Source organism: Melitaea cinxia, chromosome 29 (genome assembly GCF_905220565.1).
Source record: "Melitaea cinxia chromosome 29, ilMelCinx1.1, whole genome shotgun sequence".
NCBI lineage: Eukaryota > Metazoa > Arthropoda > Insecta > Lepidoptera > Nymphalidae > Melitaea > Melitaea cinxia.
Window position 1 is genome coordinate 2,051,505 of NC_059422.1, and position 19,211 is coordinate 2,070,715.

General features: G+C 38.1%; 1 protein-coding gene across 1 annotated transcript in view; it reads right to left on the reverse strand.

Annotated features, from left to right (window-relative positions):
- Positions 1-385: 385 nt before the first annotated feature.
- Positions 386-19,211, reverse strand: part of LOC123667826 (R3H domain-containing protein 2-like) — a 72,300-nt gene continuing 53,474 nt past the window's right edge. Inside the window, exons 14-31 of the mRNA XM_045601666.1 lie at positions 18,532-18,634; positions 17,452-17,550; positions 16,758-16,858; positions 15,255-15,329; positions 12,730-12,799; positions 12,119-12,213; positions 11,394-11,903; positions 10,288-10,396; positions 9,041-9,114; positions 7,256-7,355; positions 6,951-7,014; positions 6,437-6,545; positions 5,236-5,421; positions 4,479-4,792; positions 3,400-3,485; positions 1,859-1,968; positions 1,224-1,272; positions 386-667 (exon numbers count right to left, since the gene is read on the reverse strand). Of these exons, the coding sequence (XP_045457622.1) occupies positions 615-667; positions 1,224-1,272; positions 1,859-1,968; positions 3,400-3,485; positions 4,479-4,792; positions 5,236-5,421; positions 6,437-6,545; positions 6,951-7,014; positions 7,256-7,355; positions 9,041-9,114; positions 10,288-10,396; positions 11,394-11,903; positions 12,119-12,213; positions 12,730-12,799; positions 15,255-15,329; positions 16,758-16,858; positions 17,452-17,550; positions 18,532-18,634 (2,307 nt within the window). The 3' untranslated portion in view covers positions 386-614. The remainder of the gene's footprint in view (positions 668-1,223; positions 1,273-1,858; positions 1,969-3,399; positions 3,486-4,478; positions 4,793-5,235; positions 5,422-6,436; positions 6,546-6,950; positions 7,015-7,255; positions 7,356-9,040; positions 9,115-10,287; positions 10,397-11,393; positions 11,904-12,118; positions 12,214-12,729; positions 12,800-15,254; positions 15,330-16,757; positions 16,859-17,451; positions 17,551-18,531; positions 18,635-19,211) is intronic.

Genomic DNA, 19,211 nt, shown 5'->3' on the forward strand with positions numbered 1-19,211 from the left:
CGTCGATATCTGTTTTTTCGTTTCTTAGTTAAAAAAGCTTTATCAGATAATGAAGTAATTTATTTTTTATGGTTGTTATGAGGGTTTACGTTATTTTTTTTTCTTAGATTAAAAATAATAATAATTCAAGTATAACCATTTTTGTGTACAAGTTATTAATTTAATAGCAGTTAGTAACGCTCTGTGTGAATTCGCCCTTATTTTCGTTTTATGCGTTTCTCGTAAGCGCCGAAATATTAACGAAACAAAACAAAAAAAAAAAAAAAAAAAAACTACTTCTATGGAATAACAAAAATATTTCTATACATTTTTCATATATTTGGGATACAAATATAACTTTTGTTTTGAAGCAATTTAAAATATATATATTCTGTGTGCGTATTTTAATATATTATGGCGTGTCCCGATTATCATTGAATTGTACACGTTTGATAGAAAACATATTATCATAAAAAACAATCAATTCACACGAAAAAAAAAATTTTTTTTTGTCAAAACTATTTTTTTAGTTGGTAAAATTATTATTTTTTAAAAGTCAACATTGGGTCACAGATAACATATTGTCTATCAAAGTGTTGGATATGTGTGTGTGTATGTTATTTGTGTGTTTGTCTTTAGCGTCGACCGTTTCTCGAGTCCGGTTGGGGCCGACGGGGCTGGTTGAACGCTGTAAACACATATATTATATTAACTTATATACGAAAACGCTTATCTACAAATATATAAAGGAAAAATACGCAGTTATGTCAAAAAAAAAAAAACTGTTTCAGGTTCGATTTTCGGTAGGAGCAAATATTTGACTGGACGATTATTTTTTCTGTTATGGCCGTTTCCCTTTGTGGATTTTCCCCTTGAACAACACTTAATAATAATTTTTTTTATTTATTATCTACTTAAGCGAGTCGGTCTCGACTGTTATCTACAAACATCTAGCGATAGACTCACAATTAATTACGGCAATATCATTATTTGGTAGTTAAAACAAAAAAAAAAAAAAAAAAAAATAACTATTTTAGCCATGAAACACAACTTTATCTCTCAAATATTTTTATATTATAAAAAGCGCTGACGGTCGCGGGTTTGATCCCCGCACATGGCACAGTTTGTATTGGCCATACTTGTTTGTCGTGGTCTGGGCATTTGTGCTTGTGTATTGTGTGTTTCTGGGTCCCCCGACACAGGATTTAATCCTAGTGGGGTGAGTGTGAGGCTTTTAAAGTTACCTGGAGGGAGAGGTCCGGGCGACCGTCTGCACCAAGTTCCCGGGGACATCTGGAATTTTCATAATATTTCTTTTACTACGCCTTTCTTCTTAATTTTAAGTTCTTCTTTTGTCCTAACGCCATTTTTACTCTCCACTTGTAAGATTTACTGGCATGTAATAGTTGTTTTTACACTAAGATAAGCCGTCGCTTCCGGTTGTTATCATGTACTCCTGATAGCGATCGTTACCATAGTAGGGAATATATCCGCCAACCCGCATTAGAGCAGCGCGGTGGAATAAGCTCTGATCCTTTTCCTACACGGGGAAAGAGGCCTATGCCCAGTAGTGGGATATTACAGGCTGAAGCGTACACTAAGATAAGAGACTAAAGTTGCAAATAAACGTACGGCCTTTTTGAATAGACATCGGCACAGCAGAATTATCGCAAGCGCGTTGCCGATCCTACCCCCAATTCCCCCAGGAGCACTGATCACCTTCCTCACCAACAGGAACACAACACTGCTTGAAAGCAGTGTTATTTGGCTGTGATCTCCTGTAAGGTTGCGGTCCTGCCCCACCTCAGTAATAACTTTAAAGGTCAGCCGCTCAACATGTGTGCCGATATCTGTGTCAACAGTAACAACGTTAACTCACCTGTCTTACAAAACAAGCGCGTGGCGGCTCCCGTCGTTCCTCTCGGTCGTAGCGTCGCGGGCGAAACTCTGGCCTTTCAGTACGGGGCTCAAAGCGACGTGGCTCTTGGTCTGACAGTAATAAACATAATATTTATACCAGAAACTTTGGCAAGTACATTGCTAAATGTTAGACATCACTATTTAGTCCGGGTTTTCGAACGCAAGGAAACGGATCTGGCCTTACGTCACTTCAATATATATGTCAGCTGATTGCACTACTTGTTACAATTTCTTATTTACAAAACTTAATAAGGGAACATCCATTAATTAAGTGAGCTCAGAATTGGGTAGGGGTCCAATGAAATCTCACCAAATCTCATTTAAACCGAGGGGTAATCAAAAATCACACATCAACTTCAAATAATAATAACAATAAATAATAAATAACTTTATTGCACACAGTAACATATAACAATTACATAAGAATAAAGCTTAAAAGGTAAAAAAAAAATTACATCGTATGCAACTGGCGGTCTCATCACTAGATAGTGATCTTTTTCAGACTACCCACCAGAAAGGAGCTTATTGAATTAAAAATATAATACAATCTATAATTATATAATATATATAATCCATATAAATACATACATATACACATGCGCAATACTCACAGTATTAAAAAGTATAAATAAATAAATAATAATTAAATAAATAAATAAAAATCAAAAAATATAAAATATTACAAGACACAAAATATATATATTTTGTGTGTTTATTTTGCCCTTATATTCAGCGTCAATTTCACGTGGGAGGATGGGGGGGAATTCAGGCAAATCTCACCTAAGGCGGGAGGGGTCTAAACTGTTCGAAAAATAGCTCACGTAATAAATGGATGTCCCCAAAGTACTAGTACAGTAAAATATCTATTATTTCATATTTACACGTCAAGATACGTAACTGCAACCATACGTCATACCACCTCCTCTAACCAGGAGTTCTGCTAACTTAGCAGTATTATTTAGTTACATAAGTAAATCGTTTTATTGTTTTTGATGGAATCCTTGTCGGGAAATTCGGCGAAGATGGCGAGACGATGCGTCGCACGATTGGGGGGAAGGGGGTTTGTCCACATTTGCATATAGGGGGTGGGGCTGATAAGCGTGACTAACTGCGCCACGCGGTTTTCCCGGCGTAATTTCCGATCCCGTGGGGGTGGATAAAAAGTAGCCCATGTGTTATTCTAGATCTCCAGCTATTTAGCCACCGAGTTTCATTAAAATCGGTCCAGTATTTTTTTGCGTGAAAGAATAACAAACATACACCGATCCTTTCAAAAACTTGGATTATACTAAGTAGTTTCTTTGCTTGATTATCCCACTATTGTCCGCACGATATCAACGATAGCTAGAATTTTGCCGTTTTCGACAGATATTTATTGAAGTTAAACTTCTTCGCGCACGCTCGATTTGGGGAGGAGGCTGGTGGATGCGTGACGAGAGCGTTACGAAAAGTGTGATCGGGCGAGACGAACGGAAGTTAAGGTTTTTTTGTAAAACTCACAGTTGTTCTTAGCTTGCATGTGTCGTATGGAGTTGACGATGGCTTGCGCGGCGGAGCTTAGGCGTGCCTCGTCGCCGGCCGTTCTCCTGGAACAAGTCGCGACTTGTACTGCTACGTCATCGTATACTGATGTTGTACGAGTGCTAGCGGTCGCCCAGTGGTCGAAATTCGATCGTAATTAATCTATACTAATATTATAAAGAGGTAAAGTTTATAACTTTGTTTGTGTGTAGGGGGTAATCTTCGCAAATACTGATCCGATCATGAAAATTCTTTCACTAACAGAAAGCTACACTATTCAGGAGTGACATAGGCTATATTTTATTGTAATTGAACAAAAAATTCAGTAAATAAGAAAAAGATTAAAATATAATATCATAATGGTAAATAAACTAGCGCCATCTATCGCTATTAGAAAACAATTTATTAGTCTTTCGACGTTATTAATTTAGTCTTATTTTAGTCTATCGACGACGTTTTCTCGATTTTTGATACATGGCGTTGGAGCGACATATTATTTATTTAGGTGCTATAAAATTTGTTCTCTAAAGTATGTTTTTCGTTCTGTAATCTAGAATAATAAATACACAGGAGCAACATATTATTTAAGTGCTATAAAACTTGTTCTTTAAAGTATATTATTTGGTTAATATAATAATAATTAACGCCCAACGAAGTGGAATACGGGTCGTGTGAACATTATTAAAGTTCTGTGTACAGAAGCAAAAACTGTATCACTTTTTTTACGAAAGTTGCGCGGACGGAGGAGTATGAAATTTCGCACACTTATAGTTCATATAGAGAAAGAGCGCAGAATGCTAATATATATATTTTTAATTATGCATAAAAAGTAAGTTAAATCAATACAAAAAAAAAAACATTACACACACTACACCATGTATCTGACACACACACACGCATATAGTATTTTGTTTATTTATCATAGAAGTGTTATCTTTGATAACAGAACTTTAATAAAGTCCACATTATAATTTAAATTAATTATGATCGAATGTCGATCACAGGGCGACCACTAGTTATTATTACTATTTATTTATTAGAGATAAAACAATACCTACCCCATAACCCTCCCATTATAGTGCACTGGGTAGCTCCCCAGTATCCCGCTACCGCTGTTCCGCCGCCTCCAATCGTTCCTACCCCTATCCCTAGTATTCATTTGTGCCATTTGCTCCTTTATCTGCTGTATCTTTAACGCTATATCGTTATGACGTTCGTCTTTTTTCATCTCATCGTATTTCTTATTCTCCTCGTAGATTTGTGGTCTGGATGGGTTACGCTTCGGTCGCTGTAGGCTGTTCCTTCGTATTTCTGTCTGTTTGTCTATGATCGGGTACATCGGTTGCACGAATGGGTATTGTTGTGGTATTACCTGGAGATAAGTACAAATTTTTACTTATTGTTCTAAGTGCGTGCGTACAAAGTAAAAATGTCAGAATTGAAACTTCTCTGGCAAACTAATTTTTAAGTCTCGTTTATATTTATACAAATCTAAAGCTTTACATTTCCGTTCCAGCGCCATCGACAAAAACGTTGACGTTTCATCCGTGAACATTTTACCCTCATGTGCCAAAGTAAGTTTCACCTCAAGAAATATTTCGGAACATCGGTAACCACTGAAAATAGCCCTAGATAAGGATACTTAAAAAAAAAAAAAACGAGAGACAAGACAAGACGTACTATTATCTTTTGATTGATGAAACATCTATACGAACGAATATCTTTATCTGTAGTAACTGTAAGGGTAAGTTATAGTTACCGAAGTTATGAACGAAAGATAATTACAGGACCCATAACATCAATAGTTTTAGTTACCTGAGGGTAGACAACATTGTAGGGCTGGTACAGATTGGGGTAGACCAGCGGGTATAAATCTTGCAGCAATAGTTTTGGAGGTGCCAGCTGGACACCCGGAGCTCCCGTAGCTGATACTCCCGGAACTCCCGGAACTGCTGGCATACTCGGTACTCCAGCCCACTGAACTGGCATTTGTTCTTGATACTGGAAACATTTCGCAGATTATTAGACAAAGTATGAATATGGTAGAAAGCAAGTACAAGATCACCGCCATGGGGACACCTGTAACTTAGGAGGTCTGGCCACTTTACTCACCACAGGGACACAACACTATTGAGAGCAGTGTTATTTAGCTGTGATCTTCTGTTGATTTCTGGTTGAAATAACTTCTCAGTTGGGATACTCCAGATTTTAAGTATCACCTACTTACTTTCGCTTACCTGACATAATTCACATCTGACTGATGCCAAGTGTATACATATTTATAGTCATCCTCATTACAGCCTGTACAGTCCACTGCTGGACATAGGCCTCCACAAGTTTACGCCAAAAATAACGTGAACTCGTGTGTGTTGCCCATAGTCACTACGCTGGGCAGGCGGGTTGGTGACCGCAGGGCTGGCTTTGTCGCACCGAAGACGCTGCTGCCCGTCTTCGGCCTGTGTATTTCAAAGCCAGCAGTTGGATGGTTATATCCCCACCGGTCGGCTTTTTACGTTCCAAGGTGGTAGCGGAACTGTGTTATCCCTTATCATATTTATAGTGTATACGCGTAAAGTTAAACTGAGGTAAGGCACAGCAGGAAATTTCCTGCTCGAAATATCTAGCAGCGACTGGGGCAGTACCTTACAGAAGATCACAGCTAAATAATACTGCTCTCAAGCAGTGTTGTGATAATGTTGGTGAGTAAGGTGACCAGAGCTCCTGGGGGGATAGGGATAGAAATAGAGGTTAGGATAGGGGAGGTGTTGCAGGCGTCTATAAGCTGTGGTAATCGCTTACTATCAAGTGCACCGTATGCTTGTTTGCCGACCTAATATGTACCTGTATAAAAAAAAGAAAATCTCATTAGGGTTAATTGGCTACATACACTTTTACACGTCGTCGCAGTAACAAGTCAACATTTTCTTAACGCGAATAGAGTTCGAAAGATATCAATCTTTATATTAAGTGGGTATAATAATTTTCCCACATAAGCGTATATATGTACAGCTAGTACCGGGTAGGGCTGCAGGGCGGGCTGCAGGGCGGGCTGCAGGGGCGGCGGCAGCAGCACGTTGGGCCCGTAGGGCGCCGCCCCGGGCTCGCCGGCGTACGGGACTCCGTAGCTGGGGACAGGTGGTTAGTTAGGTGGTTACTGTCTCTCTCATGTAGACTGGACTTTATATAATTAACACTCTGTTTAGGTACTTAGGTTTGTTAAGGTAAGCGACTGAATGCTTGTGTAGCATTAAAATGTCCAAATAAATATAGATGTCGTTATACGAGTAACTTTTAAGAGTTTATTCGCACAACCTATGCATAAATACAGAAAATATAAAATTTAGAATGAAATATTACTTTCAAATTTAAAGTATGTATATGATGGTCTCACCTAGACAGAAGCTGTGCTAGAACTTATCTATCATAAATAATTTACACGAATCTTATAATAACAAAACGATTCAGAAATCCTAAATCAAAATTGTAACAAACTATTTTTTTAATTTTCATAAACAGTATAAAGGCATTACCCGCGCGGCTGCATGTCGCAGGCTCCACAGGCACTCAACTCTGTCGCGTACGGGTAGCTGGGGTCTGAAAACAGATACAAACACTTTATCTAGGTGTAGATATTAAGTGAGATTACTAAAATTCTTTAAAACGACCACCGGGCTGGCCAGCCCTGCGGTCATGAACCCGCCTGTCCAGCGTGGTGACTATGGGCAACACACATGGGTTCGCGCCATTTTTGGCGTTAACTTGTGGAGGCCTATGTCGAGCAGTGGACTGTGATAGGCTGCAGTGTGTGTTTGTGTGTGTATATCAATAATCTCACCGATCCTGAACGTGTTCTCGTTGTGTGGCGACGAGGTCAGCTGCTTCTGGTCCTCGGGCACCAGGGGCTGGTACAGCGGGGCGGGCTGCAGGGGCTGGTCCTGGGGACGAGGGCGCAATTACATCTTCACCTCTCGGTCTTACTCATCTAATTCCCTATCTCGTGGGAATGTCAGGATGAAAAGGAGAAATTGAAATAAACGCTTCACAGTCAACTACCCTCAGTAGGATTTACTACTGTGTTGGGGGTTGGGAAACACACAATAGTATATGTATGTGTATGTAGTAGTATGCAACGTTGTATCTGTTTATGTATGTTTATATTTTTATGGTATATATATATATATATATATATGTGAATTTATTTGCTCATGTACATACTAAGCCACTAATGTTACTTTATATTTTCTCCCTTTTTTTTTTCTTTATCTGGATTTTACTAATACCCAATTTTGCACACCTGCAAACCTCTGCTCTTGTACGTCCTAAGGTTCGCTGGTAGAGAATACTTTTAGCATTAAGCCCGCCTTTTGTACAGTTCTTTTATGTATTGTGCAATAAAGTATTAATAAATAAATAAATAGTATGTAGTATATGCGGGGATCGAACTCGCGACCGCTAGCGCAACCACTGGCTGTTGACCGCTGACCGCTGCCACAAGGCGTCGTCAAATTTGTGGAAGGGGTCTAAGATATAGCAGTGTTATTACTACTAACTGCAGCTCACGGCTTCACCCGTGTATTTTCCGCTCCCGTGGGAAATCGGGATTTAAAATCAAAATCAAAAATAACTTTTTCGAGTAGGCTTTAAAAGTACCTTCGTATCATCGCTTTACAAATTAAATTGAGTGATTATTATTTTTAAAAGTGAAGTTACTACCGGAATGTAGATTTTGCACGGAAAAATCGGCAAGAAACTCCGCAGTTACTCTTTTGAAAAATGATATATAAACTGTGTTTTGGTACAAAATTAGTAACATGTTGCATGAAATATGACGTCAATAAGTCCACACATCCAAAAAATGCGCTATATCTATTAATTTCTTTTTAGTAAATACTTTAAATTTATATTGAGACAGTTGCAAAATTGTTTTAATATAGCCTATCTGTTGTTCGAGATCTCCTGCTGTTCAGGTATCAAGCTTCATTATAAATCAGTTCAGTTGTTGCTGTTGGAATAAGCAATTATCCGTCTACCCTCACATCTTGCCCATTTATAATATAAGTAAAGCACTTGTCTATCATTTGTATAAGCCGCGATACACTAACTAAATAAACGAATTTAGAATCATAGACACACAATGTTGCAACGTGTAATATCTGCATACCGTAAGGTAGAACATGTTTGGACTACACTAATGTTAATCTTGTACAACTTTCAACACCATGTTCTTGCAAATAAACAATTATTATTATTACTATTATTGTACTTTATACAGCTATTTATCTCTTTAAGGGCCAGTTTCACCATGTAAATAAGTAACAAATAGCCTTTGACAGCGGGAGGTAGGATAGGCCAGTAGGACCTGTTAATATAATTATGCGAATATCTCATAATTATAGTAGAATTCGATCGAAAAAAAAAAAAAACGAATGATGAAACAACAACTTTGTACTGTCGGATACTGTCATCTGTCAAATAGCCGTTTTCCACAACTGGTGGAACAGGTCCTTAGTGTACTATATTAAGGAATCAGTTTTTCGATTTCAAATTTTAGCACATTGCTTTAAGATTGGTTTTGGTTTACATAACACTATAGTACGACAAGATATGTAGAGGTACTGACAATCCGACAGGTGTTGAGGTAGGGGTAGTTGGGCGGCACTCCCGGGTACATCACGTTGTTGAGCGACATCGGACCTGAAAAAGAGGACATACAGTAACTTGTTTATATTCTACGAAAGGAAATAACGTTCTGATATACGAACTGACGACCGCTCTGGTGTATGGTGCGTGTGTCTTGTCGGCGGCACCTAGACCCAGGCGGTCGCGGGTTATATTTATTTCGCTAATCATGGGGAAAGAGGCCTATGCCCAGCAGTGGGATATTACAGGCTGAAGCGAACTAAATAATCCTATAAACGTCCTACTGCTGGACAGATCCACTAAGCTGTTACATTGTCGGTTCGTAAATAATTATTTCAAATTAGTTAAACCGGTCGCTTCCTCAAGTTATCAAATATTACATTAGTACCGTGTTAACAGACTAATTTTAGAACAAAATATATTTATTTTCTTCAATTGTTTCAAGATGATAAAAAAAAAAACAAATATCCATCCGGAGCGGTCATCGAACCCGCAAACCGTTGGTGTTTTAGGCGACTTCTCGCACTACTTAACCAGAGCGGTCGTTGTATATAGATGTACTGTATCCAATATTGTTTTATTGTTATTTATCTATGAAATTATTTATATATAAAAATAATTTAATTTTCTCTACAGTAAATTTTAAAAGTGTTCAATGTGAACGGGCCTTTACAATTTCAAAACAAGAACAAACGCGTTGGCCCCGCCCCTAACAATAACCCATCTCACTCTGTCAATATCGAAAAACGTGAGAGACATACTCAGTACTCATATGTTAAAAAAAAAAACAGACTATTATTAAAACACCCCAAATCTTATATGCCGTGCGGTGGCGGCCGAGTAGAAAAGCACCACCCCCTTTCTTCCCGTGGGGGTCGTAAAAGGCGACCGAGGGATACACCTGGCTCATAATCATCAGGGTCCTGGAGAAGGAAAACTTCATTTGAAACCCGGAATGGGGGCTCCGTCAAGCATTCGTGGCATAGCTCTAAAATGCGAAAGACTCCTGCGGCCGAACTGGCTCCACACGTATCGACTCGTCGTTCCTGTAGGCCTAGCCAGTGAAGTCGAGAGGGTGAGGCAGAGCTTATGTAACTCTGCGTTTTCCTGAAAAGTGTCCTAGGCGACACAGTGTCTGTCTGACACTGTCTAAATCGTCTGCAATAGACGGACTAAGGCCAATTCTTATGACTTAAAATTAGCTGTATCAAAGCAAATGCAACTCACGTATATTTGGGTCCGGCATCGGCATCGGTGTCACTTTGGCTTGCATTACACTTTGCATATCTGCGACCTCTGGTGGATGGTAGTTCACCATCGCTTGTGAGGATATCATCTGTGAAGGAGATAATATTAATTACCCGAATATTTTTTGATACAACACTAATACTACTACTGTGCTGTGTGGCTACGGCACTAAAGAATTTAGCCACCCCCTCTCTTCCCGTGGGTGTCGTAAGAGGCGACTAAGGGATAACGAGGTTCCACAACCATCTTGGAACTTAAGAAGCCGACCGATGGCGGGATAACCATCCAACTGCTGGCTTTGAAATACACAGGCCGAAGACGGGCAGCAGCGTCTTTGGTGCGACAAAGCCAGTACTGCGGTCACCAACCCGCCTGCCCAGCGTGGTGACTATGGGCAAAACACATGAGTTCACGTTATTTTTGGCGTAAACTTGTGGAGGCCTATGTCCAGCAGTGGACTGTATAGGCTGTAATGATGAATACTACTACTATACTCTTAACACCAGAAACATCGCAAGCGCGTTGCCGACCCTACTCCCAATCCCCCCAGAAGCTGTGGTCACCTTACTCACCAACAGGAACACAACTGCTTGATAACTCTATTATTCAGCTGTGATCTTCTGTAAGGTCGAGGAACTTTCCCAGTCGGGCTGCTCCATATTTTGAGCAGGAAGTTTCCTTACCTCAATAAAAGAGTAGAGTTACTGACAAAATGAATTAGGATTCGATAAGTACATTTAAGAACTATTTTTTTTTGGTAGGGTAGAGGGATCCTAACAAAATAAATTGTTGATTGACATTTAAATTCATTGGTAAAAAATTTATGCAGAAGACGTGGGGGGGGGGGGGGGGGTTATAAGGATAAACCGCAGCGGTCACAACACTGTCTGTTGCGTCAGCGGTCGTAGGTCCGATCCCCGCACATGACAAACATTTTTGTATTGGCCATATAGATGTTTGTCGTGGTCTGGGCGTTTGTGCTTGTGTATTGTGTTTTCGAAACACAGGGGTAAATCCTATTGAAGGCAGTTGAGTGTTAGGCGTCTATGAATTTATTATTTATATTTAAGTTTGGTAAGCCTCACCTCCTCGCTCCTGTAACCCTGCATATAATTTTGTTGCTGGTACATCTCTTCGTGCGACATTTTAGCTACCCTCTGGTTCTGTACATCGTACCTTTCATACCGATTTTCATACGGCCTCTGATTGGCCGGTTCAAACACTCTCTGTTCAAATGCTTGCCTCTGATTGGCTGGCGAATCGAATCTCTGATTGGCTGGAGATTCAAATCTCTGATTCGCTGGCGATTCAAATCTCTGATTCGCTGGCGATTCAAATCTTTGATTGGCTGGCGATTCGAACCTCTGATTTGTCGGCGTGTGAGTGGTCGCTTCGAACTTTTGTGCCTCTAGAACTTTCTGTTCCTTTTGTGGTCTCTGATTCGGCGGTTCGTATTTCTCGTGTTTGGGGCTAGCTTCGACCGTTTTCTCTTGATCCGGTTTAGTTTCCGGTGTGACCGGTTTCGTCCGGTTTTCGTAACGGTCTTTGACCGGGCTGGATGGGTTCGATGCTGCTTTTGGTTTTTGAAGAATATTCTGTTGATGAAAAGTTTAATCTTTTACAAGTTATTTAAGTATTTATTGTATAAAATAAAGTTTAATTATCCCCCCACCCTTTCACAAAGGACAGCGAAGAAATGGAAAGATATTTGAAATTGTAAAAAAATTAAATATTTTAAAAAATAAATCTTGTATGTACACATATTATGATTGTGATATTATCAAATATTTTGAACGTTGTCTAGACGTACCTTCTCATCATTGGGTACACTCTCAGTGTCTTCGGGTCGACGACACTCGCAGTAGCACTTCGTACGACACTCCTCTGTCGGCTGACACTCACAATCTGTTTGATAGATTAACTTATTTACATTTATATAATTAAATAGTTTAGTACTTTTAGTTATTTTTTCGATAATTACATAATATATCACACCCAGACTCGAGGCGGTAATCAAACCCACATCCCCCGGAGCCGAAAGCAGGTTCACTGCTAGCTGCGCCATCTAGTTATAGCCATGAAGTTGAGTGTGACAAATCAGAACTCTACTAAGTTGCGGAGTGAAGTTCGATTAAGTGTTACAAAGGATGATTTAACGTGTTAAGTTGCACGTTATCAGCTAAGCCGTTCACGATTGTTATTTCAATTTACCTATCTACTTTAATATAGGTATGTAATACAAATATATATTATTTTTTTGTGCCTCTAGAACATTAAAAAAAATTTAATAATAAACCGCGATAAAATCCGGAAAAAAGTGTTTTATTAAAATATATATTAGTTAAAAAATACGTCATTTCTAGTCCGGATCTATGATTAAATAAAATTCGTACGTATACACTGAGACCACCTGAGACTTACCGTTGTCTATGAAGGAGTGTTGCTTCTCGAGCTTGCCGCGTCTCTTTTCGTTGTTCATATCCACCTGAAACTAAAACAATCACACAACTATAATTTAACTTTGAAACAAAAGCAAAGCGTTACATATAAGACGTCTTTTTTTAAAACTTCTTCATGGCTACCAAATTTGTTTGTGCAACTTGTTTTATTGTAAAAACAAAAAGCTTAATAAATACTTAATTTATTTTTAGTTTCACAAAACACATATACATAATAAAATCACTTCAGCCTATCGCAGTCCACTGCTGGACATAGGCTTCCACTTGCTCGCTTAGTTGTTGCCCATAGTCACAGTATATATCATCACGCTAAGATCAATAGGAGCGGAGCACCAATGAAGAATGTATCAAAATCGGGTTTTTTTTCCTTTTAAGAGCTTCCCAAGTTAGCCCAAAGAAACTGTTCCACGCGAACAAAGTTGCGGGCAGAAGCTAGTAAATTATAAAATAAGAGCTTCGTTTCCTTTAGAGCCTTTAAGAGCCATTTCACAATTTTTCGCTCTGCAAGTTTAGGTAAATTTGGTCGCATCATGCGAGTCGTACGAACCGCGCGATCTTTGTGCTATTTAGTATAGTGTGACAAGCAAAAAAACCGTCTTGATCATTTTCTAATGTGTAATAAAAATTAATAACTATGGTATAAAATGTTTTTTAAATAATTATTTTTTTAAAAATTTCAAGTATGTTATATAATAACAGTCAATAAATTTAAAATAAAAATAAAAAATCAATTTTATGAAACATTTTTTTTAAATTGATTTAGTTTTTTGAGTTTACGAATGAATACTACTTACGAATGAATGAAGCATTTTATTATGCCCCAGAAAATCTGTGTGTGAATGTTAGTTGCATAGTTTTGGATGAAAGTAGACCATCAAATTTTGCCGGTTTTAATTTTTTTATAAACTCAATGAGACTGACAAACATATTAATTAACAAATAACAAGACAAACAGATTGAAATGCCTATTTGTGATGCCTATTGATAATGTGAAACAAATAAATAAATTATACATTTGTTTACAGAAATTATCATTATATTATTTTACAGTCATTTTCGTAATATTATTTTATTTATATTTTATTATGAAAGTATCAAATGCGTTTTATCCGCTATAACAACAGGCGCTTGGCGCGTGTGAGCGAAAGAGACGGCTGCGCAGAATTTGGCGTGGACCTTACCTCTAAGAGCGCTAGCGCTCGACTGATTTACTGGGCTTGAATCTTGATGCGTGGTAATATATACTATCTTTTTATTATTTAACATAAAATGTATTAAAGACGATTACATGTTTTAATTATTTTTTTTTTGTTTTCCTTAATGACGTAAGTTTACTTTGATGAAGATAGTTCGCAAAAATTTCTTAGTTTTCTAAGAAAAATATCGCTTTTAAAATTGTACTTATTTGGAAAATATTCGTAACTTTAATTTTTTTTTATCAATTAATAGAGATACAAATGGAATAAAAATCTGTTTTAGTATTCAACAAAATTATATTCCACATATTACGATATTTTTTTAAAATGGTTTCAACGTAGAGGTTATTGAAAAGTAGGACTTCAAAGTATACATTGCGACCGTTTATCCAGGGAGGAGGCTGATGAAAAGGTTAATAATTTTATACACATAATATAAATCAAAATTGTTTCTCATTATTTTACTACAACAAGGGTTGCTCTATTATATTTCAAGAATATAAATTACATTATTGCATCCAACACTGAGATTAACGACGTCAAAATATTTCAATTCCGCGGATTATTATCAATTTTTAACCGACTTCCAAAAAAGGAGGAGGTTCTCAATTCGACTGTATTTTTTTTTTTTATGTATGTTACATCAGAACTTTTGACTCGGTGGAGCGATTTCGACAAATTTTCTTTTAATCGAAAGGTGGTGTGTGCCAATTGGTCCCATTTATATTTATTTGAGATCTAACCACTACTTTTCGAGCTATATCTAATAATGCGTTTTTACTTGACGCTTTTTTCGTCGACCTACGTTGTATTATACCGCATAACTTTCTACTGAATGTACGGATTTTGATAATTCTTTTTTTGTTGGAAAGGAGATATCCCAAGCTTAGTAACATGTTAAGGAAATCAGGATCTGATGATGGGATCCCAGAGAAATCGAGGGAACTTCTTGAATATCCGCAATAACTTTTTATTCGGTTTACCGATTTTAATGATTTTTAATTTAATCGAAAGCCGAAGTTTATCATGTGGTCACATTTAAATTTCATCGAGATCTGATAACTACTTTTTGAGTAATCTTTGATAATGCGTTGTTACTTGACTATTTTTTCGTCGATCTACGTTGTATTACTCGTCGATGTAATTGAAGTCGGTTTTTTTTTCGTTTGCGAGCAAACACAATTATTGTGAAATAACTCTTAATTATGTCTTTTTTCATTTACAACTTTCAACAGTAATCATTGAATAAAATAATTGTTATATATGAAATATTACAACGATAGCAACTCACCTCTTGTAGGGCGGGCGGGTTGTGAGGGTCGAAGTGGTACAGAGATCCGTCGGGGTTGGTAAGAGGCCGTCCTGTCTGTTGAACAGGTATGTAATTCAATTGTACAATAGTAAATAACTAAATAACCCCCCCCCCCCCACCAGGAATTACTCCCGTGTCGGAGGTCCGGAAACATACACAATACACAAGTACAAACACCCAGACAACGAAATTTATCTGCATATGGCCATAAAACCTTCATAAACGGAACCGTTTTACAGTTTGTACAATTTGGATAAGAGTCATTTTCCAAAAATAAAACTCATACATTACAATTCATATAAAAATAGCTCCATCTAACTTATATCTCCCTTTCAACTTCCGTTCACCTGGCCCGATCACTCTTTTCATAACGCTCTCGTCACACGATCACGAGCTTACTCCTCAAGTCGAGCGTGCGTGAAGAAGTTTAACTTCAAAACGTGTTCCTAAAGTAGGCAATATAGTTTTGATTGAATTTTAGTATTGATTTTGTTTTTAATTTTAACTATTGTAATTTTGAATTTTAGTATTTATTTTAATTTTAAATTTTAATTATTGTAAATTATTTATACAAAATATTATACATATTTACAATTCACAACTTACGAACTAAATATTTACAGATAGTTTTGGTATAAATCATGTCCGCGTGGAATTGTGCCAAGAACGCTGGCAGCATTTCCCCGTTGAATCGCTATGCCGATTCTCTGGGCAAAAAATGCACCAGCCCTCTTGTCACCAGTGGAGGCAATAAGGCGAGGTGTTATCTCATTTAAAAAATTTTTAGCACTGCTACTCCAAGGTCCAAGTGTTTCGACTGCAAACGGCACAAAGATGTAATTTGGAATTAGTAAATTAAAGGAAATGGATTGGAAATGGAAAGGAAATGGATTTGGAATTAAAAAAAAAAAAAAAAAAAAAATATATTGTAATATTGATTGAATTTTAGTATTGGATTTGGTGATGATTTTAATTTTGGATTTGATTGAATTTTAGTATATTCATTTTGATTTTAGTGTGATTTTGATTTGGTGTAATTAATTTGTTTTGTCACAATTGTTAAAACTAACATAGGTTAGAAAAAAAATGTAACTAACAATATGGACATATGTATGAATTAAATTATTATTATATTATTACTAGCTGACCCGGCAAACGTTGTCTTGCCGCTAAACGCTATTTTAAAATAGGGGTTGGTGGTAGAAGGGTGAAAATTTAGGGTTGTATGTATTTTTTAATGTTGTATCATAAAAAAATAGAAATTAAAAATTTTGTCTAAAAAATAAAAAAATAAAAAATTTAGAGGTGGACTACCCCTAACATTTAGGGGGATGAAAAATAGATGTTGGCCGATTCTCATAGATACCGGATAAGCACAAAAAATTTCATCAAAATCGGTCAAGCCGTTTCGGAGGATTATGGCAACGAAAACAGTGACACGAGAATTTTATATATTAGATTATTACTAATGTGAGACGTAACCTGTGGGTGTATGACGAGCGCGCCCGGCGGCACGGCCGACATGTCGGTCACCGCCCACACCAGGGTCGCGCCTTCGACGCTCGGCTCGGGACTGGCGCCTCCTTCAACGTTCCATCAACACAGTTAACCGTTATACTGCGACCGCTCTGGTGGAATGGTGCGTGTGCCGTGTCGGCGGCGCCTTAACACCGACGGCCGCGTGTTCGATTCCCGCTCGGGATGGATATTTGTGTTTATACAAATATTAACTTTTCGGTCTGGTCGTCTGTCCTTGTAGGTCAACCTATAGTGCCTCGGAGAACACATTAAGCCGTAGGTCGTGGTTGTTATCGTGTACACCTGATAGCGATCGTTACTGGTAGTAGCGTAGTTGATAAGCTCCAAGCTTTCTCTTATATGGAGAATGAAGCCTATGCTAAGGTTCGATGCGATTGAAATAGTAACGCAAGTTAAATTATTTTACAGAAAATTCATAGAGCCAAATAATACTGTTTTCAAGCAGTATTGTGTCCCTGTTGGTGAGTAAGGTGACCAGAGCTCCTGGCCCCCCAGGGTCGGCAACGCGGTTGCGATGCTTCTGGTGTTGCAGGCGTCTATAAGCTACGGTAATCGCTTACCATCAGGTGAGCCGCAAGCTTGTTTGCCGACCTAGTGATATAAAAAAAAAATTACAATTAAAGAAAACATATCTTACCGGTGGGCGAGGGTGTTACAGAATCCGAGCTCCGGAGACTCAACGTCTTGTAACCAGAGCTGGACGGGGACAGGCGCCAGCTGCTGCTCGCCAGGTCACCTGGAGGCGAAGAATGTATTATTTGTATGTGTTTGAAAAAAAATTGCCATTTGTTTTATAGACGATAACCAAGGTCTCGTGAAAAACGTCGTAAGCACGATTAATGTATGCTATCTCATTCTCTTCTATACATTGATGTGTTTGTTTTTTTATCGTGACGCATTTTCGTTTCATCGAGTTTCAAATCACAACGATTCTAAAGAAATTTCACTTTGAAAAAAAAAGCATTTCTTACTCACTGACTACATCTCGATATCTATATTCAGAAAACGATTCGTTTCGCTCACGAGCCGTTCAATTTCGAAAACGTTGCGTGTGTTACATGACATAACAACAGGGCTTAAGAGTTTAGCGGACTAGTTTTTCCAAATAGCGCGCCAATCATTTGATCACTGCTGTTAATAGTGATACCTATAACTTCACTGTGGTATTATCAATGTTGGACATAGGCCTCCACAAGTTCACGCCAAAAATGACGTAAATATAAATATTTTAAATTAAAGTGATAACAATTAAATTGTTTTCAAAAATGTTGTAACAAGCACCCATAATCGTCAGCTTCGACTGGTCTGTCTCTGGTTTTCTGAGTCCGGGTCTGGCTCTAGGGCAGGGCATTTGATGTGCCGTGTGTGTATGATAAATACATTTCAAGAAACTGTCATCTTGTATGAATGGCATGTGTGTCAACCGCTCTGGTGTAGTGGTGCCTGTGACATTTTCGCGCCTAAACACCGACGGTTTGCATGTTCGATTCCCGCTCGCTTTTTTTTTTCGTTTTGGATGTCCTTACAAAATTTTTAATTTGGATGTCTGTTTGGTCCCGGTTGTTATCATATACACCTGATAGCGATCGTTGCTCACACTAGGGGAATATCCGCCAACCCGCAGTAGAGCAGCGTTGTGAACTAAGCGCCAATCCTCCCCCCCCCCCCCACACGGAGAAAGGGCAGTGTGATGTTACAGGCTGATATATATACAAACCCTGCCTACTAAGCAGTCGTGGTTGCTCGGCCGTGTAACCTCCGAAGCTGTGCGACTTGCTCACCGCACCTCGAGCTTGACCGCCGCTCTCTAGAGACTGCACCTGGGAAGGGGGGGAAGGGGGGTTACCTAATACACCTGATATAATTACTATAAGTACTCTACGATAACACTACCGCAACACCATTCAAGTATCAGATTCCTAACTTAGCTTTTTCGTACTTGTTAATTGTTAGATTATCTGTGGCTTATGTGAATTATATACTTGGCCAAAAATTATTTGAAAATAGAATATTTTTTAAATATAACAGGGGTTCGCTTCCTAACATAAAATTCGATAAAGAAACATCTTTACGTGGACAGTTTGCCGGCCATTTTGCGCAAAAAAGCTAGCTCACTTTTAAGGCGAGTGCGCGGCAGCCGCAACAATGTCTTAATCATCGCCGATAGCGGGGACTGTCCGCTACTCAGGCATTTGTGTGACATTACAATGTTACTTTTAGTTATTAAGTACTAACATTAGTTATTAAGCTTTCATCTTTTATTTTTACTAACAATTATGGACCCTTTGTTGTCCGAGGAATAAACATTTTTATTTTTATTTTTTATAGAAAACTAATTGTACAATATTATTTATACCAACCTCCTACATATATTTATTTAAGATAATTACTTTCAGA